The sequence below is a fragment of the Monodon monoceros genome, unplaced genomic scaffold (assembly GCF_005190385.1).
Source record: "Monodon monoceros isolate NGI ecotype Baffin Bay Population unplaced genomic scaffold, NGI_Narwhal_1 Super_Scaffold_18, whole genome shotgun sequence".
NCBI classification, from domain to species: domain Eukaryota; kingdom Metazoa; phylum Chordata; class Mammalia; order Artiodactyla; family Monodontidae; genus Monodon; species Monodon monoceros.
In genome coordinates, this window is record NW_021703774.1 from 84,734,844 (window position 1) to 84,759,511 (window position 24,668).

At 51.4% G+C, this 24,668-nt stretch overlaps 1 protein-coding gene across 1 annotated transcript in view; it reads right to left on the bottom strand.

Annotated features, from left to right (window-relative positions):
• Positions 1–24,668, bottom strand: part of SLC6A17 (solute carrier family 6 member 17) — a 49,528-nt gene that overhangs the window by 2,051 nt on the left and 22,809 nt on the right. Inside the window, exons 4-10 of the mRNA XM_029229170.1 lie at positions 24,177–24,303; positions 23,237–23,418; positions 21,438–21,548; positions 4,793–5,034; positions 4,298–4,490; positions 1,843–2,035; positions 1,097–1,256 (exon numbers count right to left, since the gene is read on the bottom strand). Coding sequence (XP_029085003.1) covers positions 1,097–1,256; positions 1,843–2,035; positions 4,298–4,490; positions 4,793–5,034; positions 21,438–21,548; positions 23,237–23,418; positions 24,177–24,303 — 1,208 coding nt within the window. The remainder of the gene's footprint in view (positions 1–1,096; positions 1,257–1,842; positions 2,036–4,297; positions 4,491–4,792; positions 5,035–21,437; positions 21,549–23,236; positions 23,419–24,176; positions 24,304–24,668) is intronic.

Consider the following 24,668-nt stretch of genomic DNA (forward strand, 5'->3'; position numbering starts at 1 on the left):
ATTGATTAAATCACAGATATTTCCCTATCACATTACAATTGAGATACCGACAAACATCATTTATGCTCATCACTGCTTTGAAATTACCATTGTTATTAGACCCACAGCTAGATCTTGTAACTTAATGCAGTAAAAATAAACTACACGTATATTACTGTATCACAGATTTTAAACATTATTTTGCTAATTTTTAATATAACTAGTTTCCTATATAATCTTACATATTTTATCTTGTGCATTAAAAAATAACAGTCTGAGAAGGGGTACGGGGCTTCACCAGACTGCAGAAGAGGGAGAGCCTTTCCAGCAGCCTGTCCTAACCCCGGCTCACAGGGTCGCTCTCTCTCTCTTATCAGCCCGTTCCCTCCTGCACTCTAGGAAGTAGATGGCTGTAGCAGGGCCTGTGAGAGTCTGATTCTGAGACCAGGTCTAGACATCGGGGTGGGTCAGGCTGAGTGGGTTAGAGGAGCCCCGGGCGTTGCTGAGTGAGTGAAAGGACTTCCTGGGGACACAGATTTGTCCTGAAATGAGGAATGAGGCCAGGGGCTGACAGTGTGTATAGGTTTCCCTGAGGCTCAGGCTACGAGACCCAATCCTTTCATATTGCTGAATTCTCTTACCCCACCCAACCCCAAACTTAGGGCCCAAACCACACATTGTCTCATACTCCTTTGTAGCTCACTCTAGAACTATGAGTCAGGCTGCTGAAGTCAATGGTTCTTTGAGGGCAGGGGCCTCTTGTGTACCCACCAAGGGCTTAATGAGCTTGACAGAATTCTGAAGAGTTGGTACCCAGGAAAGGTGCTATGGTAGTTTAAGCCCATTCAGGATGATGCCAGCGCCTGAATCCAGAAGACTCGTGTCCTCAGCCTGGCTCTCTCTCTCACCAGCCCAGTGGCCTTGGACAGTCGTGTCCTCTCTCTGAGACTCAGTTTCCCTAAGTGATCTGTAAGGGCACTTTCTGGCTGACATTCTGACTCTGTGATCTCCTGCACCACTCATGAGCAGCCCTGGGAACACAGCACTCTCCAGGGAGTCATGATGGGTGGGATAGACCCCTCCTCCTGTCCCCAGCTCTCCCCCATGTCCCCCTTACTTCTTGGTTCCATAGATCCAGGCCACAGCGACGTTCTCAAGGATGACGATGACGGTGAGTGGCAGGGTGGCCGAGTAGTCATCAAACATGGTGACAAAGTAGTTTCCGGAGCGCTGGACGAACAACAGCCCCACGAAGAAGGCAAAGACACAGCAGCCCACTACAGAGAGCCGGGAGGCCGGTATGGGGCCAAAGGTGCAGGGTGGGTGGTGCCCCAGGGGTCTTAGGAGCACCCAGGTCCCTCCCCATCTCACCCCTCCTCACAGCAGGCCTGCAGCCCACCCTCTGGTAGGCCCAACCCTGCATGGAGGTGGGGAGGGGGGTCCAGATGCTGAGGTTCTGAGCTCCTACTCTACTAGGCAGGGAGCACCCTGGGGCTGGGAGTGACAGGGATGGAACAGGGTGCAGGGCCTGCACGGAGGAGGCCACCCCTGCTAAGACACCTCAGCAGGCCCTTGGGGAGAAGGGCAAACAAACCAAGAAAGAGGCCTATCTCCCAGCCCAGGTTTGGCACAGATTCCCAAACAGCCTTCTCCCTTCCGGCTCTGAAGTGCTCTTCTCTGGGTGGCGTAGCCGGGCTCCAGCTGTGTGCCGGGTTGGGTGGGGGGTGGGGGGGTGGAGCTTTCTAAGTATGGAGTCATGAATAACCCAGTGGGAACCCAATCTTTCTACAGTCAGAGTCACAACCTGTTCACTGTTCCCCTGGACAGCCCACAAGCCCAGTGGGGGCTGCCAGGAGGAGTTACCTGTGAACATCTCCTTGGGCACCTTGAAGGTGTCGATGATGGGCGTGGTGATGCCTGCCATGGTCCCGATCATACTGCCCAGGCCCAGGTTGATGAGCATCAGGAAGAACATGACGGACCAGAACGGGGAGGCGGGGAAGTGCGTCATGGCCTCGGTGAAGGCGATGAAGGCCAGGCCTGTGCCCTGCACGGACTGAGGGTGGGTGCGGAGGGCGGGGCTGAGTGAGGGTCCACGCCCACCTGGGGGCCCCCTGCTTCCTTATCTCTGCCCTCAGAGCTTTAGGAATATAGCTGTTCCCTCCTTCACAGAGATCCCCGCCCCCCTAAATCCTCTTGCTTTCAGCCAGTGGGTCTCAAATGTGAGTGGGCAACAGAATACCCCCCAGGGAGTAAAACATTAATTCAGGACTTCACCTGTGGGGCCTGGAATCTACTAGCTGTCCAAGGACCCCAGGTGATTCAGATGGAGATGCTCACTTTTAGAAACACACCCAGCTCAAGACTCTCCTCCTCTAAGCAATGCAGCCGCCCCCAGCTCTGAACGCCAGACTTTACCGAAGTGGTCTCCACCTTAGCTGCCCAAGGGACTCACGTTGGAGCCTTTTAAAAACACTGATGCTTGGGTCTCTCCGCGAGGACAATGATTCGTTTGGCCTGGGGGTAAGGCTGGGTATCAGGGTTTTATAAAGCCCCCAGGTGACTCTGATGGGCAGCCAAGGTAGAGAACCACTGCTTTAATGCCCAGGTCCCTGCTCACAGGGAACTGACCACACACTGTCCGCTGACATCACTTCTGTGCTATCCTGTAGTGTCTGCGGACTGCGAGGGAACACCTCCCCAGACTGTGAGAGTGTAGTTCTTGTCATTTAGATGTTATCGAGATTATATTATGTAAAAAAACTGCTACGGGGACTTCCCTGGGGGTCCAGCCGTTAAGACTGTGCTCCCAATGCAGGGGGCCCGGGTTCTATCCCTGGTCAGGGAACCAGATCCCGCATGCCGCAACTAAAGATCCCTCAAGTCGCAACTAAAGATCCCGCACACGGCAACGAAGGTCCCACACATGGCAACAAAGATCCCACACATGGCAATGAAGATCCCGCATGCCACAACTAAGACCCTGCACAGCCAAATAAATAAATAAATGTTTTTTTAAAAAGCCTGCTACCATCCTACTTCTTTTTTTTTTTTGTGGTGCGCGGGCCTCTCACTGTTGTGGACTCTCCCATTGTGGAGCACAGGCTCCGGACGCGCAGGCTCAGCGGCCATGGCCCACGGGCCCAGCCGCTCCGCGGCATGTGGGATCTTCCCAGACCGGGGCACGAACCCGTGTCCCCTGCATCGGCAGGCAGACTCTCAACCACTGCGCCACCAGGGAAGCCCTATCATCCTACTTTTATTCAGAGGACCCGGCCACGCCTGTGAGAATGGGGCAGAGTCTCAAGGAAGGGCGCCGTCCTTTATGCTGCCAGTTACCTGGGGAAGAAACGAGGGCAGGGGTGCCCAGACATGGCCCTTTCACTCTTGATCACATGGGAAGAGCTCACAGGCGACACAGTCCCTCAGCATTAGGCTGGCGCCAGTAGAATGCAGCTGACTTTTTCACGAGCACAGGGAAAGCGTCATCTTCCCTGGCTCCACGGAGAAGGGGAGGGTTGATCGAGGCTGACTGAGAGGAGCTGGCTCAGCCCCATGTGAGCCCTGGCACCAGCTGGATCCCAGGACCCCGTGGGTATGTCTCTCTCCTGTTACCCCTCCTAACAGAACAGTCACTTTGAAAGTTTCCAGCTGTGCAAACGGGGATAGAAGCAAGGTGTCCAAACTTGGGCCTGCACGTTAATGAGGGGCAGCATTGCCCTGCCCTCCCCAGGGGCTAAGGGTCACTGTGGCAGTGGGAGTGGGACAGCTGGGGGAGGGGCAGAAGCATCAAGATTTGAACCCTGGCTCCCCTACTTCTTAGCTGTGAGACCTCAAGCAGGCTCCCAGCTTACAGGCTGCTCGCCTGTAAAACAGGAGACAACATTAATACTCGGCTCACGGCTCTGTCACGAGGGCCCAGGGGATAGACAGCAAAGGGCAAACGCTAATGTAAACACTTACTTTCTGCGTGCTGTGTCCAAGGCACTGTTCCAAACGCATTACACATGGCAGAGACGGGTGCGCAGGAAGCCCGTTCAAGACACGTGAAAGCCGTCCCCGTTCCCGTTGATTTCTGGGACTTGTGCACCTGCCTCGTCTTCTCAGAGAGACTCACCCTACCTCAGGGCAGGGGTTTTGGCCAGCACCTTCCCTCTGTGCTTCTCTGGGCACATAGTAGGTCCTCACTTATCAAGTAAAAAAATGAGTCCCTGGAGGCTTTCTGCACCCAAGCTCCAGCCACCCATGGCCTGTCTCTGGGTCTTGCACTCCCACACCTGCCTTTCTGCCCATCCTGGAAGGACAGCCTGCCCCATACCTTGTCCAGCTCGTCCTCCAGAAGGCAGGGATCGAGGCCCAGGGCTGAGAAATGGTCCTCCTTCACGGTCTTGATGACCTTGTACATCTCCGCGTAGTCCTTAGTGGTCAGGTGAGAGAAGTTGACGTGAGGAGGGATGAGGGCCCGGCTCAGGACGTCGGTGTTGAGGTACCCCAGTATCTTCTCGGCATTCCTGCAGCACAAAGGGAAGGGTAAAGTCAAAAGGTTTAAGACAAAAAAATTGGAAAAAAAGGTTAAAAAAAAAAAAGTTCAGGTAAAAAGGCAGGACTGGGCACCATCCTGGGGGTACCTCCTAGACACCCAGGCAGGATGCCATGGGCATCGATGGAGACATCTCTGAAGCTGTCCCTGTGGTCCAGGGCTGGGGACAGAGAGCTCCTCTGATCTCCATCGCCCAGCGCGGGTGGAGGGGGACTCTCCCAGGGGAAGGTGGACGGCGAGAAAAAAGGACAGGAGGAGAAAGGGGCCACCTACTCGACCACGCACTTCTCGTTCATGATGTTGGCCTTGAAGCCCAGCACAGCGAACACCACGAGGGTGGCCAGCACCGAGGTGAAGAAGTTGATGAAGGACACCAGGGCGGCGTCGAAGTGGCAGTTGTTGTCCTGTTTGTTGTAGCTGGAGAAGGCGATGACACCCCCAAAGCCTAGCCCCAGGGCGAAAAAGACCTGTGTGGCTGCCTCCCGCCACACCTGGGGGTCCAGCATCTTGTCCAGCTGTGGTGGGGGAGGGGTGACCATGGCAGGGGAAGAAAAGAGACACAGAGATCATGGCTTAGGGAGTTCCCTGGCGGTCCAGTGGTTAGGACTCGGTGTTTTCACTGCCGTGGCCCAGGCACGAACCCTGGCCGGGGAACTAAGGATCCTACAAGCAGGCGGCGCAGCCAAAAGAATAGATAACGGCTTTATTCTCGTGCAGTGGAATTCCCACCACACCCCAATTCCTCAGCCTCACGGAGTCCAGAGGCAGCGTGGCACAGTGGTAAAGAGCTACGTGCGGCCTGGGCAACTCCTCTAACACCCCCTGAGCCTCAGGTCTCCTATGGGTAAAACACAGATAGCAAGAGCATCAGGAATTTAAAAAATACAACAAAGTAGTGAATATAACATAAAAGAAACAGACTCACAGGTATACGGAGAACAAACTAGAGGGAATCAGTGGGGAGAAGGAAGGGGGAGGGGCAAATAGGGGGAGGGGATTACGAGGTACAAACTATTGTTTATCAAATAAGCTACAGGGATATATTGTACATCACAGGGAATATAGCCAATATTTTATAATAACTATAAATGGAGTATAAGCTTTAAACATTGTGAATCGCTGTATCGTACACCTGTAACATATAATATCGTATATCAACTATACTTCAATTAAAGAAAAGAGTATCAGTTTCAGATGACTGTTGTGAGCCAGGTAAGATAAAATAAACGCTACATGTTTACATAGTAAGTTTTCGGTTAATTGTAACTGCTATCGTTGCTTACCACGGAGCCATCATACCAAGGAACATCTTCAAGGCCATCAGGAATGATGTGTAGGGCAAACTCTAGGGAGTGCCATTCACTTAGACTATAGTGTGAATGGTGCCTCCTGGAGTCGTGCAGTATACAGCCTGCACAACCGTACAAGACAACTAAGAACACAAACGTCTCCCTCCTCCACCTCAAACCATGAAAAAAGACACCAACCTCTCCCTCCTGCCCACCCAAACTCCCTTTTCCAAAAAAGAAAAAAACCTTAAGTTCATTCATATACATCTACAGGCCCTAGATCACAGAAGAATCACCCCCAACCCACCCAGCTTGAAGCACAGAACCCAGACACTTCCTGGAGAGGGGAGCCCCGACCTGACCTGTCCATCTGCCCTCAGACCCAACAGGAGCCAGGACGTCCACAGTATCTAGATGGCTTGGGGCCATTTCTAAACGCGTTTCGTGTCTGTTTTCCTTTTACTGTTTGTTCCTCAATGCAGGGACTAGGGCTTGGGCCCAGCAGAGGGTTTTAGAGTCAGAAAGACCCAGGTCTAAGTCTGACTCCCTCTTTAAATAGCTGAGGAGGCTTAGGCACGTGACAGTGCCTGTTTTATGAGCCTCTGTTTTCTCATCTGAGAAATGGGAATAATAATAAAGTCTCCCTCCAAAGATGATTGTGAGGACCAAATGTACAGTCTCAAGTAATGCCTGGCTCATAGGAGCATTTAATCCTGACAAGATGCCTCTGACCTGGTCAGGACAGAGGTGGGTTTTGGGTTCTTTGGGGGGTTTTTTTGTTTGGTTTTTTTTTTGGTGGGGGAAGGAATTGTTATCTACATTTAGAAGAGTAAACTAAGACCCAAAGGTGAAATAACTCACTCGAAGTACTGGAGCCAGCCAGCCGGGGCAGAGGAGTTACTAAAACACAGATCGTCTGACATCGGGCCATGGCGCCCTCCTAGCACCATCTCCTGACTCAGCTGGTCTGCCGCTATACTCCTCAGACCACTTTCCCTTTGGACCTTTGCTGCTGAGGTGGACCCAAGTGACTTCACTCCAAACAGAGGAGGGAGGCAAGGAGCGAACTAGAGAATCTACTACTCCCCCTGTGGGCACAAGCCCCAAGTGGTCCTGGCCCGGTTGCCCCTTGCTGCATGCCTATAAGAGAGTCTGTTCCTTGTGTGTACAGTAAAGTGATGGGCTTAGGGTCCATCCAGCTCTAATATTTCAGTCCTAACATCTAGGACAGAGGCCCACCATCTCAGCAGCTTCCCACGCGTGTCTGAGCACCGGGAGTCACTGCCCAGCTGAGAAGGCGGTGGCAAGCTTGGAGGCTGGCAGAGCAATGGGCTGGGGAGGAGGAGGGAGATGCATTCCAGGGGAGATTACAGTCCCTCAGTCCACACAAAATAGGTAAAGCCATCTTTGGCCCACCAAGAAAGCCCCGAGCCCAGACCTTAAGGAGCCAAGAGCCCCTTGTCATTCATGAGGAGGTGACACCCTCCCACCCCCTCCCCCTCGCTGTACACTCAACAGCTTAACGTGTGTGGGCTCCCTGTGGATATGACATGCAGCCACTCGTCCATCAAACCCTGAGCCCCTACTGTGGGCCAGGCCTGGTACTGGGTGGTGGGGAGCCACGAGGAGCAATAGGAGGCAAGGTCCCAGCTCGCGTGGAGCTGACATTCTGGTTGGAGAGATGGACATTGGTCAAATGACCCCATAAATAGATGCTAAGTTGCAAAAGTGACAAGGGCTGGGAAAGCCAGGTACCTAATGCTGGGAGATCCTGTGATAGGGGGATTTGAGTGAGTTAGGAGGTCAGGGAAGGCTTCCAGAGGAAGGGATCTTTGAGCTGCCCTTGCTAAAGGGAGGGAAGAGCATTCAGGCAGAAGGAACAGTGTGTGCAGAGGCCCTGAGGGGGGACGGAGGAGGACACCCTTCTCGCACGGGGAGCTGTGTAGGGAAGCGGAGAGGACAAGGCAGGAGTGGCACAGGCGAGGCTGGGAGAGTCAGAGGAGTCACAGCAAAGGCCCGTAAGGATCCTTGTCTTGATCCTAAAAAGGCACTTAACCAGGGAAAGCACGAAGGGGTGTGAAGGAGGAGGGAAACAATCGGATGGGCATTTCTTAAAGAAACCAGTGGATGCAGCAGATCTGCGAGGAAGCACATCCTGGGATTCAGGTGGGAGGTCATGGTGGCGTTGCCTAGGGTCAGGGTGGTGAAGACAGAGAGGGTATAGCAGGAAAACACAAGTCTACCTTAGTGACGGACTGGAGATGGGGGGCGCTGGAAGGGGAGATGCCAGGGTGACGGCCACAGCCCTGGCCTGCAGACCTGAGCCGGTGGATGTGGAAACAGCGGAAGAGGGGTCAGTGTCTAAGGGGTTAGAACAGGGAAGATCAAAGCATCCCTTCTAGAAATGCTGAGTTTAATGTGTCACGTAAGGTAGATAGCTAGTGGGAAGCAGCCGCATAGCACAGGGAGATCAGCTCTGTGCTTTGTGACTGTCTGGAGGGGTGGGATAGGGAGGGTGGGAGGGAGACGCAAGAGGGAGGGGATATGGGGATATATGTATATGTATAGCTGATTCACTTTGTTATAAAGCAGAAACTAACACACCATTGTAAAGGAATTATACTCCAATAAAGATGTAAAAAAAAATGATATCTACAAGGAGATGTCAAGCCAGTAGTTAGACAAATGAGTTTGGAATTTCGAGGAGAGCGCTGAGCTGGAGGTATAATGTGTGCGTAGCAGGTGTACAGGCAGTGATTGCCCTGAGGCTGTGGACAGAGTGAGAAGAGGCAAGAGCCTGGGGCAAGTCAACATCTGCAAGTTTAAAGCAGGGAAGAGGATCTTACAGGGAGGGAGAGGAGGCCGGAGGAAAAGCAAGGGAGGGCTGGATCACGGAGGCCATGGGAAGAAAGGCCGCCAGGGAGGAGCGGGGACCCCTGCTATGGAGTGAAAGATGCTACAGCCACGAGGTCATGGGTGAGCTTAGTCGGAGCTGTACAGGGAGCAATGGGGCCAGAAGACAGAGAGGAATGAGGAGAGTTGAGAAGCAGAGGGGAAGAAATGATGGATACTCTGGAGAAGATAGGCTTGGAATGAAAGACAGGGCAGTATCGGGGGAAGGCTACGAAATCTGGAGCGTTGCTTTTTGATTTGTTGTCTCGTTTTTGTTTTTAATGCAGTGACTTGACGATACCTAAAGCTGATGGAGGGCAGCAGACCTAGAGGAGGGAAGAGGAGCTGTCTGTCATAGGGGACCCTTGAGCTGCTCACCTGGGAGACGACAGGAGGAGGACAGGATGGGGCACCTGTGGGCAGGGCTGTATACATATTCTGTTTCTGTCTCCGCCATCTAAGGGAGTTTTCGTCTTGGTGGCTTCTGTTTTCCCCATAAAGCAGGAGGCAAAATCAACTGTTGGGGGTAAAGTGCACTGGGAGGAGAGGTCAGAAGGTTCAGACAGTGGAAGGGGTTGAAAATGTTCACCATGGAACACAGGAGAGAAAGATGGCCAGAGAAATGGTGCAGGGTCATTCCACACTGTTGAGGGCCCGCTTGCAGTGTCATCTTCTTTACAAAAGTGGTACAGACCTGCATCTCCTCATCTAAAAGCCTTGGGACCAGACTGGTTTTGGAAACCAGTTTTGTTTCCAATTTTATTGTCGAAAGGTAATATGGTGCATATGCCACATAATTACATAACACCCCCCATGGGGTCTGGGGCAGCACCCTGTAATCAGACACATTAGTATTTCTGCAGCAGTATAGGAATATTCACACCAAGTGGATCGATAAAGACTATAAATAGTCTCACATCTGTTCAGGTCATTTTGTCTGGGAGAAAGAAAAACAATTTCTTGTTTTTCAGGGCTATTTGGATTTTGGCATTGTGCATAAAGAAATAGGCACCTATACATGCTCCTAAAAGAAATCTGGAGATTATTTTAAAAGGGAGAACAAAATAATCATAGTTCCACTGGGAAAGGACTTCTGTACCTCCCTTCTCCTGGGTGGGTTTTTGTGTTTTTTTAAATGATCCTCTCAGAAGGTTCCAGAAATGGGTAGATTACTTATGTCTGGAAGGCGTGCTGGTATTCACTGAAGTTCATGGATGTCAGTCATGACAGTCCTACCAATCCGCTGGAACCTCAGGCTAGAAACCTGGACCTAGTGGGAGGGCTCTGGGTAGTTTGGAGAGTTCCAACTAGGAGGAAGCATAAGATTTTGTGAGAAAGGGCCGGTTGAAACGGGCATAGCGCTGGCAACGTCGTTTGCATGTTGAAACATCTTTCGTGGTTCCCCCGCTGCCTGCTGGCAAATCTTTTTCCACTCTGTGTTCTGAACATCTAACCACTCTTCAAAAGCACCGTGGTCTTATACTTCTGGCCTTTGCCCAGGCTGTTCCCTCTGCCTGGAATTCCCTTCCACCTACTCACTTTCTGGTGAACTCCTATTTATTTCTCAAAACCCAGCACAAATATCACCTGCTCTTTGAAGCTTTTCCTGACTGCCTCTGGCAGAGCTACTCGTGGTCCCTGGACTCTCACAGTTCTTGTCCATACCCACATTTCAGGTTTATGTATCTGTCTTCCTTTCCACACTTGGTGCTTGTTAGGGGTGGAGCGCATCTCCTGTTTATCTTTGTGTGAGCAGTGCCTGGCACGTAGGAGAGAAGGAAAGAGTAGGGGGCAAGAGAGAGACAGACAAAGGCTGACCTGTGTCCTCGAGGTGAGCTGATCAGGAAGGACCACATCAGGGGCTATGAAGTTGTATAAGCCTTTTTGTGCTAAGATGCAGTCTTCTTGGACAGGAAGATCCTTAGGACTTTAAACTTCTACTTTCTAAAACAAGTCTACTTTAATGCTGTCTTCCTTTCCATCTCCTTTCCTTCTCTTCTCTCTCTCTCTCTCTCATTTTGAAGTAATTATTTCCTTTTTGATCTATGTCAGTCATTACCAAAGTTTTTACAAAAAGGTCTGGGCCGTTTATGAGACTCAAACACATGTCATCATTAGGATTTTCACCACTTCCTAAGCATAAAACTAAGATGTGGATAAATTCCTAGGCCCAGGCACCATCAGGGCCCATTTCATAAATGGAGGTGGCCAATTTCATAAATGGAGGCAGCCACTTCAGGGAGGACACCATAATCCCAAACTGTGCCATCAGAGCTGACCCTATAGCATGCGGGATTTCTCAGAGGCCGGGTAGGATTGTCTTACATGCAATGATTTTGGACGGAAACAAAAACTGTTTTTTGTTTGTATGTTAAGATGGTATTTAATTGCTGTTATTTTTCCATTTTTAAGAATTGTAGAACATTGATTACAAAATGTACAAAAGTGGAGAGGATAGTGTTATGAACCCCCATGTACCCATCACCCAGCTTCAACAATTATCAACACATGGCTAATCTTGCTTCCTCTGTATCCCCACCCTTCCCCCCACCCACCTCTAGATTATTTTGAAGTTGATGGATCCAAATCTGACATTAATAAGCCCCCAGGAAAGCAGCTGAGAGGGCCAAAGCTTGGCCTTCGTGTGAATGGTCCCTGGGCATCCCCCCTTCCAGCCTGCAGTGTGGAGGGGCACTCTTGCCGGTGGAGAGGACCGGAAGCCCAGTGCACATCTGGGGGTAAAGAGAGTCAGGCACCTTCAGGACTGAACGCCTGTGTTCCCTGAATTTAAAGGGGCTCTTTGAGGATTTCAGGGATGATAGTGCCTGATCTCAACAAGGTCCTGATCATAGTGTCAACAGAGGATGAACCCAAGACCAGACCTCAGGAAACCCAGTGCCCTTTCTGGATATCAGGATGTGACCGCAAGAAGAGAGGTGGGAAACGGGCTTTCCCCACTGAAAACAAGGCTCAAACCTGCCTCAGGGTGCCCACCCTGAAACAGAGCAACGGCTTCCTGTCATTCCCTTGGCACACGGCTGAGTCACTACCTCACGCGGGGAGCAAGGTGTTCCACGGCATTTGACTCAGCAGCGTGAAGATGCTTTTTGAATCGACAAGCAGCTGCCGAGCCCTTGGGTTCATCCTCTGTTGACACCGGGCTGGTGCATGACAGGAGCGCACGTCGCCCTTGCTTCTCAGCACAGACGGGCCCGCAGACACCAGATGGCACTGGGGCACCTGGTTCCCACTGCCCAAGAGCAGTGTCACCTTCATGACAGAGAAGAAAAATAGCTAATGCTCACCATGCACTCCCTGCACCCCGAGACAGTCCTATATGCTCTCCTGACGGTGCGGTGAGGGAGCTGCCGTGGTTCACCCCATCTTGCAGCTGAGGAAACTGAGGCCCCAAGAGGCCAAGGAACTTGTCCTCCCACGACTGAGTGATGAGCTGGGATCTGAGCCAGACTGTCCAGCTCCAGATCCCACCTCTGGGAACAAGGCTGGGCTGCCCTCACCACCCTGCTCAGAAGCCTTACGCCAGTTGCGGGGGTCATGGAGTTCCTCCACTAACCGGTACACCTGGGGCTTCGCAGGGACCCCATTTCTCCTCTCTGAGGGTGAACGCACACCCCTGACCCTGCGGCCTGTCCTCACCGGGCAGGACCACTCGCTCGTCTAGATTCCAGAGGCCGCAAAGAAGATGCCCGCAGCTCCCACGTGGCTCAGGTTGTGCCAGGTCCCGCCCCTGAAAAACTGGTGCGGCTTCCATCTTACTGATTATAGGTAACGCGGTTACGTGGTTTAAAACTCAAAAGGCATAAAAGGGTCTCCTTTTTCTCACCCCTGTATTCCAGATACTCAGTTCCTCTTCCCTAGATGTAACCACAGTACCAGTCTCTTGCCTACACTTCCAGTGATATTTTATGTGTATACCAGCAATATAGATATATGCACGCACACACACACACATATACCCATGCACACACACACAGGTCACACACATGCGTATCTACGTGTGTGTGTATTCCTCCCTGTTTCTCCCTACTGTCCACCAGAGATGTCGCTCCCAGCCTTAACACTCCCTCATCCTGCTGAGTTGGGAACCCACAGGGTTCCGGGGCTCCTGGTAAGCTGCCCCCCCCCGCCCCTGCCCACTCATAGCCTCGTCCCCACAGTTGGCTTAAGGGACCACCAGGCCAGGTCCTCGGTCCGAGGGCCCAGTTTAGCTCCGCTGCTGCAAGATGTCCACGACTCCAGGGTCATCCTTCATCTGGCCTTCATCCCGGGAGGGCCAGGTGTGTCCCCTGCTCTGACCCAAGTCTCTGTGCCACCGCCCACAACTGCCTGCACCCTACCACTGGGCCCTGTGATCAGCACAATCCCCCATTACTACAGCGCATCCACTTCTCTTCACCTTCTTGCTGTGACTCAGCCCCTCTCCATCCTGGCTACACATTAGAATCACCTGGGGAGCTCTGACGCTCTACTGCCATCTGGACACCACACCCAGCGATCCTGATTAACGAGTCCGATTGCTGGATTCCCATTAGTCGAGGGTGGGCCTGAGCACTGGTAGTTTTTCCTGGTCTTTACAGCTCCCAGGGGAGCCTGATGTGCAGGGAAGGGCTGAGCAAGGGGCCCTGAGGCCAAGGCGGACCCTGCAGCCTCTCAGGGGGAAGGCTGTTTTCTTGCACACTTAGGAGCACTGGGCCTGAGTGGACAAAGTGCTGTCCGCTCTCCCGGCCACTCCCCACATTCCACTGCACACTGTCGCTCTTCCCAACACTACTGCTGCTGTCATCTAAGTGATTTCAATATCTCCATCAATGTCCCCTCCAACAATCTGCCTCTGGGTCCCTTTTCCTCCTCCCTTCTGAGACAGGAGCAAAGGGGGCAGGGCACAACCTTTAGAAGAATGACAGAGGATCCTGTTGAGGATACAACAAAAACTGGTTAGAACGGATTAGGCCCAAGATGGCGGAAGATTCAACTTCCAGTGGACTCTGAGCCTCATGATACATTCATGTCATAGATTAGCTACATGACACACCCACAGGCGCCAGGACAGTTCCCAGGCCAAGCATAAAAGGCCAAAAGGTGGGTGATGGCCCAGTTCCTGGAAATCCCCACCCCTTTCCCAAAATAGTTGGAATAATCCTCCCACACCTTAGCCTATGAAATTACCCAGCCCATAAAAACTACCCACCTCACCCCTCGGGGCCTCCTGAGACCCATTGTGTACCTCAGTAAACCTGCTTTCACTTTACGATGGCTTGCTCTTGAATTCTTTCCTGCGTGAAGTCAAGGACCCTCCCTTGGCAGCCCATCCCAGGGACTCACCCGAGACCTGGGCCGTGACCATCTTCTCAGGCCCCATTTTCCTACAACACTTCCAGTACTCTTTGTCCTCCCCCACTCCTATGGTCATGCCATGGCCTTTGTCATGACTACTAGCTGTGCTCCAATTAAACCTCAGTTTTTAAGGGTCCCATACTCCAAAGCACCCCATCTTTCCAGCTCACCTCTAGTATCTAAACTCTAAAAACTCTTCAGCCCTGCTGGGACCTCCAATCCTTTGGCCTACCTCCATTTCACTGCCCCTCACCCCGTTTGTATCCTAACTTTCCTTCGTCACTGGCTTAGTCAACGTCCATCCTTCTTGTCACTCCTTGCTTACACTCATCTCCCCTGCCATCTCTCCATTGTCATCGCTTGATAAGCTCCTGACCCTGGGGATGACCAACCCCCCATCTACTCTGGGCCTGCCCCCAAGCAGCAAGCGTAGCTGGACACAGCGCACACCTTGGGCCCAGGACACATGGGACCTTGAACTAATTATTTAACTTCTCTGTGCTTCAGTTTCCCCATGTGGAAAACGGTGATAATAATAATACTTCTAGAATTGTCATGAGTTTAAATTAGTTAATATACGTAAGGTGCCTCACACAGTAAGCACTGACTGCTGGAAAACATGTGATTGTTCTAAGCGTCTCACTGATTGTGAGAATAGCCTGCCTTCAGAGATGGTAAAATATGAAGAACTGTCCACCGTGGAACTGGAACCACGCTGGCTGCCTTCCCTGCTCCCCCGACCCCTGACCTCCAGCTCCTGTCTCCTCCACCCCCGTGTGCATGCATCCCCATCTCGTCACAGTTACGTCACACTCACCCCTCCTTAGGCCTCCAACCCCTCCCCCACCATCCCTGCTCTCAGCTGATGACCCTGCTGCCTACTTCACAGCGAAAAATGACCCAATGAGAAGAGAGCTCCCACAGTGAGAATATCCTCGCCATCGCTTCTCAGCTGCCAGCATGTGTGCCACAGGCTGGCCCATCCCTCCTGCTCCTACGGGGACCGTGTGTGCTCCAAGCTAAGACCAACTCCTCCACCTGGGCACTGGGTCCCATCTCTCCTGCTTATTCAAGGACTTTGCTTCCCTCCTCTCCTATAGCATCAATTTCCCTCTCTTTTTTGGATTTTTTTAAAAAGTGTACAGTTCAATGGCTTTTAGTGTATCACAGAGTTGCACAACGTTCCCACAATCAATTTTGGAACATCTTCATCACCCCAAAACGAAAGCCCATACCGTTAACAGTTACTCCCCATTTCTCCCCCAACCTCCCCACAAGCGACCACTAATCTGTTTTCTGTCTTTACAGAATCACCTATTCTGGACACTTTATATAAACAGAATCACACAATATGTGGCCTTTTGTGACTGGTTTCTTTCTCTCAGCATAATGTCTTCAAGGATGAATTCATCCATATTGTAGCACGTACTTCATTCCTTTGTATGGCCAGCTAATATTCCATCGTATGAACATACTACCTTTTATTTTTCCATTCATCAGTTGATGGACATTTGAGTTGTGTCTACTTTCGGCTCTTATGAACAATGCTGCTATGAAGGCTTGCGTACAAATTTTTGAACGTATGTTTTCAGTTATCTTGGATGTGCGCCTAGGAGTGGAGTTGCCGGGTCATACACTAACTCTGTGTAACCTTTTGAGGAACTGCGAGACTGTTCCAAAGCGGCTGCACCATTTTACATTCCCACCAGCAATGTATGATGGATTATTTTTATCATGATATAAAATTCTTAAATAACACCTTTGATCCCATGGTCCTCTCTGGTTACCACCCCATTTCCTGTTCCTCTGCTCCCCTTACAGCAAAACTCCTGAAAATCAGTGGTCTTTATTGCTCGCCTCCAGTTCCTCCCCTCCCATTTTCCTTTGAACCCACTGTTACTAGACTTTGTCCCCAGCATGCCACCGAAACAGCTCTTGCTGAGGTGCCAGTGACCCCCCTGCTGCCAAGCACATTGGCCATTTCTCAGACCTCATCACTGACCTCTCAGCAGCTTTGGACTTGGCTGACCATTCTCTCCTTCTTAGAGCACTTTCTCCACTTGGCCTTTGGGATGGACCTCTCTATCTCTCTCATTTCTCCTCTGCCCTCATTGGCGATCTCTCCCCCAACCTCTAAGCACTGGGACCCCAGTGTTCAGTGTTTAGTCCTCTTCTCTATGTTCACTATGTGACTGTAAACAGTCCACGACTTTAAATTCTCAGACTCCCAAATTTATACTTCCATGCGACCTCCAGACTCATCTATCCAACCACCTACTCAGCTTCTCCACTTGGATATCTCTTAGACGTTTTAGACCCGCCGTGTTCAAAACAGTACTCTCGGTGTTCCTCACCAAACCTGTTCCCCCCAACCACATCCTCTTGGTTGCTCAGGCAAAAGGCCTTGCAGTCACCCTTGTCACGCTCTCTCTCACATCTCACATCCAATCCAGCAGCAAATCCTGTTGACTCTGCTTTCTGAATATAGCCTCAATCTGACCACTTCTCATCACTTCCCGGGCTCCAGCCAGTCACCTCCCACCTAGATGAATTCTAGCACCTGGATGGAGGCTTCTCCCTAGTCTACCCTTGCTCCCTCAGATTCCCAATGGCAACCAGAGTGGTCCTCAGAAGACGGAAGTCAGATCATGTCACTCCTCTGCTCACAACTGTCCAGTGGCCCCCATTTCACCCCAAGGAAACACCAGAGTCCTTACCTGGCCTACAGGACCCTCCTGGTCTGGCTTCCCATTGGCCCTGCGGCCGCAGGTCCTATCTTTCTCCCCTCCCACTCCAGCCACAACAGCCTCTTTGAGAATGACAGACACGTACAAACTTAAGGGCTCTTCATTTATTGTTCTCTCTGTTTAGAATGGGATGTGCAACTTCCAAATATCCACATGGCCTGCCCCCTCACCTCCATCGAGTCTTCACTCAAATATCACTTTCTTGAGCGCACTAGCTAAGCAACACTCTCCCCAGTGCCCCGAATCCTTCTTTCTCTGCTTTATTTTTCTCCTTAGCAACACCATCCAACAACTCCTTTGTCTTACGTTATCTGTCTCCTTTTACTAAAATATAAGCTCCAACAGGGCCAGGAAGTTTGTTCACTGCTGGATCCCAGAACCCACAACAGTGCCAGAACATAACAGGAATTCAATGAACCTTTATTGAATGAAGAAATAAATAAATGATGGTCATTCAGGTTGTTTTCACTCTTTTGCTACTAAAACAAATGCTGCAATGACCAATATTATGTACAGATCATTTTGTTTGTGGGTGAGTACATCTGTAGGACAAATACCTAGAAGTGGAATTGCTGGGCCAAGGGACGTGAACAGTTGTAATTTTGATAAATATTCCCTGGAAGTTTTAGCGGTTACAAAATCTACCATAATCCATTTTATATTGAGCAAATCACATGGTTAGTTGTATGGTACCCCATAGTGACTCGGGTTTTTAACTGGATGGAAAGAATAACCCAGAAAGAAGTAGCCCAAGGAATTCAAGAAGTTCGTTAGACATTAACATGAGCTACTGTCCCCATCAAAAGTGCTAGTGGGGGCTTCCCTGGTGGCGCAGTGGTTGAGAGTCCGCCTGCCGATGCAGGGGACACGGGTTCGTGCCCCAGTCCAGGAGGATCCCACATGCCGCGGAGCGGCTGGGCCCGTGAGCCATGGCCGCTGAGCCTGCGCGTCCGGAGCCTGTGCTCCGCAGCGGGAGAGGCCACAACAGTGAGAGGCCCGCCTACCGCAAAAAAAAAAAAAAAAAAAAAAAAGTGCTAGTGGGTCATCATGGTATCCTGGCCACACTGCATTCATTACACTTAATAACTGCTTGAAAGCATGGACTGAGAGCCCAGGTCCTCTAGCTTGGATTATTTCTGATGTTGGAAGACTTTATAGCAGGGGGCATCTTCCTGGTTATTCAGCATACCCACGGAGGGCCTACGCTTCTTTCAGGTGGATTCTGAGATGCCCTGGCCAAAAATCTGCTTGGACTGTCCCATGGCTGCCAAATGGCATGACCCCTGGTGATGTCATTTACACTGTGGTCAGTATGAATGGAGCAGTGCACAGGCTGGGCAGCTGTGTGCTGTGACCCTGGCACTCTACAGCACTATACTAGAGCCGGGACTTGAAATGGCTCCCGGGTTCCTCATGTCTCACCAAGCCCATGTTGAGACAGCCCCAGCTCGGCAACAGTAGCCTGCCATGTATGGACAGTCAGACATTTGTGTCTGAGAGTAGGCCCACACTTTTTGCAGATGACCTGGAAGGATTTGTAAACAGGAACTTCACCCCAGCCATCACTACTGGGCCTCACCTGCCTAAAACAAATGGTGACACAGGCTGTGAAGGAGATCCCTGATGGAGGGGTTTGGCCTCTGAAGCCCTCAAGCCTCCCCTTCCCTGCTCAATACTTCCCTCCAGGGTCAAAGGCAGGAGCTGCCCCATGGCACTGCTCCGTGGACAAGGTCTCAAGATGGGCCCCATAGCCTCTATCCATACCTGAAGGTCACAAGAGCTAGATGGACCAGGGACCACACCTGCTGGTTCTTGGTGATCTGGCTCCTCTAGGGCCTTCTGGATTTGATTTAAGTTTCACCTCATGAAGACTCGGGGCCTCTGCAAATGCTAAAGTGGAACCACACTGTTTCCTGAACATCCAGGAAAAGCTTTGGGAAAGGAGTGCCCCTGTTATTCAAAGTGTACATCAACCTTTTTGCATCCACCTGATTGGCAAAAATTGCAGTGTAATACGTGTGGAGCAACTGGGACTCTCATATACAACTGGTGGGAGCGTTAATATCGACAGACGCAACCACTTTAGAGAGCAACTCGGCCAACACCTAGTAAAACTGAAGACACGCATACCCTTTAAGATGGCAATTCCACTCCAAAACATATAAGCCCGAGAGAAACGTGTGCACATGAAGACCTGTGTCAGAATGTTTATTAGCAATGGTGAGAACTGGACACAACTTAAATGACCATCAACTAGAGAATGAATAAATAAATTTTAGTTTAGTGCCACAGTGGAATACAATACAGCCATGAAAATGGATGCACTAGACCTCCATATATCAATATAGCTAAAATCTCAAAAAAGAGTGATTAGCAAAAATAAAAGCAAGTTGCAGAAGGTTGCATATGATACAAAAAAGATTAAAAGTACGCACATAATGCTATATCTTGTTTAAGTATACACATATATGTATTACAAAATTTTAAAAATGTATTAGCAGGTTAAACCCCAAATTCAAGATAGTGGTTATTTTAGGGAAGGGAAGAGAATGGGATGAGGGCTGGCTACACGGGCACTTTTATGACACCTGTAATATTTTATTTCTTAAGAATGTTTATTATATTATTATATGTGTGTTTATATGTCTGAGATGTTTCACTTAAAGAAATGTTTTAAAGAGTGTCTGAATCAGAAGGGGAGCGGTATTGTGTGTGCTGGGACTGGCAATTGATCTTATGAATCGGTTCCACTGGCTTCTGAGTTAAGTACCAGGCTCTCTTAGCACCCCCCGGGGGACCGTTTGGAGACCTGTGTGAATCTCCATGTTTATTAACATCTCCAGAGTATATAATTTTCTCATAAAGCTCAATAAAGTATAACGGAAAGACTCAAGTGAACACATTAGACCGATCACGGTTCTAGAAATACAGTTGAATTCATTCATAAAACCCATCGGCTTTCGTCTCACGGCTGTTTTCCCCCAAAGAAACCAGGTTTGCATTTTTCTCTTCTTTGTTAGGCATCACATGTTCACAACAACCCTACCCCAGCCAAGTGGCTCGGTAGTCACACTCATGCCTCGGGAGATTCACTAAGTTTTCCATAGAGCGGACCTCCGTGCTTGTTCACGTAGAAACCTCGGATGTTACATCCAAGAACGCTGAGGGCCCATTATGCTCTGTCCAGTGGATATGGAGGGGTCTGTGCCCTGCCCGTTGCTACCCACCTCCCCCAGCCCCAAACATCAGGGGCTGTTTGCAGCTGCAGAGCAGGGCAATTGGGAGGGAAGGGGGATTTCAAACCCCACTAGATCTGGATTCTTCTCCCTGTGCCATTTGTATGAACTTTCTGTGTAAGCATTAATGCGTGTGTGTATGTGTGTATGGGTGTGTGTGTGTGCGCACACATGAGTGAGATGGCACTACTGAGGGACAGTGTTGAGGGCCTTAAGCTGGCCCGGCAGGGTTCTGACACTGTGCCTGTGGACTGGAGCCTCACCAGGCCCCCGATGCTGCTTACTGATCTGCTGGCATTTGGAGGTGGACTTCCCAGCCTGCCTGCTGGGGTGACTAATGTACTTTGCTTAGGGTTACATTGAAGGGCATGCCGTTTCTGCATCTGAAATTCTCTTATTCCTCAGTGGACTGGCTCATGCCAGCTGTGCCCAGTGGTCTGGAGGGCAACAGAGAGGCAGGGCCACCTGGTGGGCAGAGACCATGCTTAGGAAACTGGCTGTTTCCATTTTCCTAAGGAGTATAGGTGTCCACCTTCAGGACACCGTGCACCATGGTCCTGCTCATCCCTCACTGGGCTACTGGGAGGATCTAATGAGAGATGTGAATAGGTGTTTTTGTGTGTGTGTGTGTGTGTGTGTGTGTGTGTGTGTGGTATGCGGGCCTCTCACTGCCGTGGCCCCTCCCATTGTGGAGCACAGGCTCCGAACGCGCAGGCCCAGTGGCCATGGCTCACGGGCCCAGCCGCTCCGCGGCATGTGGGATCTTCCTGCACCGGGGCACGAACCCATGTCCCCTGCATCGGCAGGCGGACCCTCAACCACTGTGCCACCAGGGAAGCCCGTGGATAGCTTTGGTAAGGGTAAAAATCTCGATCCACGTGGTCTTTTATCTTTAATAAGATAGTAACCTCATTCCCCTGATTGGGGTACAAGTTGGGATTCCCAGGGAGCTTTCTTCTCTTAGGCATCTCCTTGGTTCCTGCTGTCACAGATCCACTCAATGAAACCGTGCCCTGCCCCCCACACCCGAGCCAAAACTGACTTCACACCATGGCCCCAAGCACGCCCAGTGCTTTTCCACACTGTTGCTCATACAGTTCCTTTGACTGCAACGTCCTACTGCCGCCCACTGAAATCCTATCTGCTCCCTGAGGCTTGTTTCAGATATCATCTCCTCCCTGAAGCTTCTTCTGATTTCACCCATACTGATGTGGTGTCCCTGCCCTGTCCCTCTCCCTGGAACCACACGGGCAGGGCCCACGCCCGCTTCCCTGGTGCCTCCCTCCAGCGCCCACCACAGGGCCCGCCACACAGCACGTCCTCAGGCAGTGTTAAACTGCGTGAAGCAGACGAGGCCCAGAAGAGCTGTCCGTGTTCCTGGGGAGCCCGAGACCCTTACCTTGGGAGTGAACATGTGCAGGATGCCGTCGACGGCCCCCCGCAGCAGCAGCCCCCGGACCAGGAAGCAGGCCAGCACCACGTAGGGAAAGAGGGAGCTGAAATACATCACCTGCAGAGAGGACAGGGACGCACTGTGGGCCAGAGCCCCTCCTGCAGCTGGCATCCGCCTCCCTGCTCGCAGCTGGGGTACACGCGCCTCCTCTGATGGCAGCAGAAAGCAGAGCCCCGGGACCCCTGGGCACGGGGCCAAACCCACTGCACGTCTGGCATCGACCCAAGGCAGAAGCAGCCACACAGACAAGCTGGAGTCAGCATGGCTGTGCCTGAGGCTTGTTTTCTCCTTTCAAGGGCTGGTGGGGCTGGGCTCGCAGCCTCCGCGCTCCCAAGGGCCCCCAAGGGGGCGAGGAGCCCTTTTCTCTCCCCTCTTCATTTTTTCATATCTCATGCCTGCTTTTCTGTCCCTGACTCCAGTGGACCCCCTAAGGATCTCCCCTGTCCTTAGAGCTCCTTTGACAGAAGGCATCCAGGAGGTTATAGGCACAGCTCCCAAGCAAAAGCATCAGAAGAAGGTCCTGCCTCTTGTGATTATAAATTAAATGCTACTTTCTAGCACATGCATTTCTTGAACATTTCTATATCTCCATGGGCCTGGCACAGAGCCTCCCACAAAGGAGATGCTTACAAAAAGTTTGCTGCACTGAAACAAACCAAGAAGGCTGCTCAGGGAGGATGGTGTAAAGGTTAAAAGCACGCAAGTCCAGAGCTAGACCACCTGAGTTCTGATCCTGACTACCATTTTCCAACCACATGACCTTGAGCTATTTATTTAACTTCGGGGTGCCTCCATTTCCTCATATATAAAGTGGGTAAAATAACTCCTAAGATTGTTGTGGCCCAAATGCGCTCATACATGTGGCAGTGCCTGATCAGTGCCACGAAGTGCCAGCTACTATTTTGGCCTTTGGAGACAGAAGAAGTGGTGGCTGAGACCATGCCACCTTTCCAGGGCTTAGCTTCCCTGCTCATCAAATCCACCAAAGAGCCTGGAGCCTCAGACAGACAGACAGCCAAGATTCTAGTTCCAGCCCTGGGGCTGACTGGCTGCCTGATCTCAGGTGAGATATTTCCCCCCACCTCTGGAACCTCAGTTTCTTCATCTGTAAAATGGGTGGATTGGGCTCTAGGATCTCTAATATCTTTTCCAGCCCTGGCAGTCCACGAATACTGGTACACATGACAAAGAAGAAAGTACCCTTATTTGAAGGGAATCTGACCTACTGGGAGACGGTGTGTGTGGGGCTTGGCTGGTCTGCACCCTCAGAGGCCCCAAAGCCCCCTTCACTCACAGCACCCACCCGTTCACAGAGCTCATTAGTTGTCGATACATTGAGCTGTTGGTTTTCACCAAAAATTGCTGAGCAGGCCCTTCTAGGGCTCTTGCTAGGGAAGCTGAGGGGCTAGGGTCTAGCCGAATGTCCTAGCTCAGTACTCCCGGTTTTCCTCCTCTTTAAAGTCTGTGGGAGCAACCCGGAGTTATGTGAGCACGGAGGCAGCTGGGGTCAAGGCAGTGATTTTCCACAAGCCCATCCCTGGCGGGCTGTCCACAGGGATCAATACTGTGGCTATGATGCTCCCGTCACCTCCTCAGAGGCCTGTGCCCTCAGCCTGAGCCATCCAGAGGCCACGCCCACCCAAAGAGCCCTGCAGGGGCGACCCAGAGTTCTCCACCCCGCCTTCCACACTTTTCTGCGGCACCCCCTCCCCCGTGTAAGTGTGGGTACCCCCCCAACCGCTCACCTTCCCCGAGGACTGGATGCCCTTGACGACGGCCATGCCCACGATGCTCCAGGCCACGAGGAGGCACAGGGTCATCTTCCAGTTGAGGCCCCCACTCTCTGAGATGGAGTTGGAGATGTCCAATGCCTCTCGGTACCAGAAGTAGGTAGTGGCCGAGCTCTTCTCACACTCTGGCTCCACCACTGAAACGGCAGCAAAGGCCACAGGGCCTCGGTGGAGGGGCCTGTGGGACCACCTCCTCCACTTGACCCTCACCCAGGGCAGCTGAGCATGGGCAGCAGGGAAGAATGATATCGTTCTGGGTTAGCCAGGATCTGGCAGACCCTGAGGACTCCTGGGCTCTCAAGGGGCCTGAGAGGCTTCAGGATATACTGATCTGACCGAATTCCCACTCATGGCATCCCCCTGCCCACATCCATCCATGGAGGGCAGGAAGGATTAGGCAGAACTGGCCTCAAGTTCCTTGGGAACAGTTCTGAGCAAGGAGCTGGAGACCTGCATTCTCATCCTTGATCCCTGGTTAAGTCAGTGGTGTGACCATGGGAAAGTTGTTTCTGGGCCTCAGTTTACCCATCTGTGGGTGGGATAAGTCAGCCAGCCCTTTAGGGGACTGGCATGCAAATTAAGGTTGTTTCCAGATAGGATGGTATTAGAGTAACATAGGGTAGTTAATAATAACTAAACGAAAGTCACAATCTCTGGAGTTATACCTATACTCACTATTTCATTCAATCCCTGTAAGAACTCTGTGGGATAGGCTGGCAAGAGATCATCAGAAGGGGAAATGAGGATCAGAGAGGGTAGGTGGCTTATCCAAGGTGGCACAGCAAGTCAATGAAATCCCAAATCTGTGCCTTAGCCTCTTAGGCTCCTTCAACTCCTTCCTGGGACAGAGCTGGCTGGAATCCCCAGGTGGGTTCCTCAGAAGAACCATACTTGCCTGCCGCGGTCCCATTCCTGGCGACGGGGCACTCACTCCAGGGCAGCGGGTACTGGAAAGACTTGAAGAAATAGAAGATGCTCCACCCGATGATCACATTATAGTACAGCCCAACGAAGAGGCAGACCTGCAGATGGGGGTCCATGGGGGTCACAGAGGCTACAGGCAACTCCACCCCCACCCCCTCCCCATGCACAGCCTTGGAGGAGGAGGAGAAGGGATGGGATGATGGGACAGTGGCAGCTGAGGGCCTGTTCCTAATCCTCCACTCATCTGCTATTTGGGGAATCCACAGAGGAATGTTTCAGATATTAAAGTTCTCTCCTTTAAGCAGTAAACTCTTAAAATGTTAATCCTCTCCAGTTTGACATTCTTCTAAGACGCTTGAAGCGCTTCCCCATCATTTCCTGATGACTCAGGATTACAATTCCAGAGCTGCCCTCCACGGCTATGGAGGCATGTACAGCTACTGCCGCTACAGTAAATGGCCCC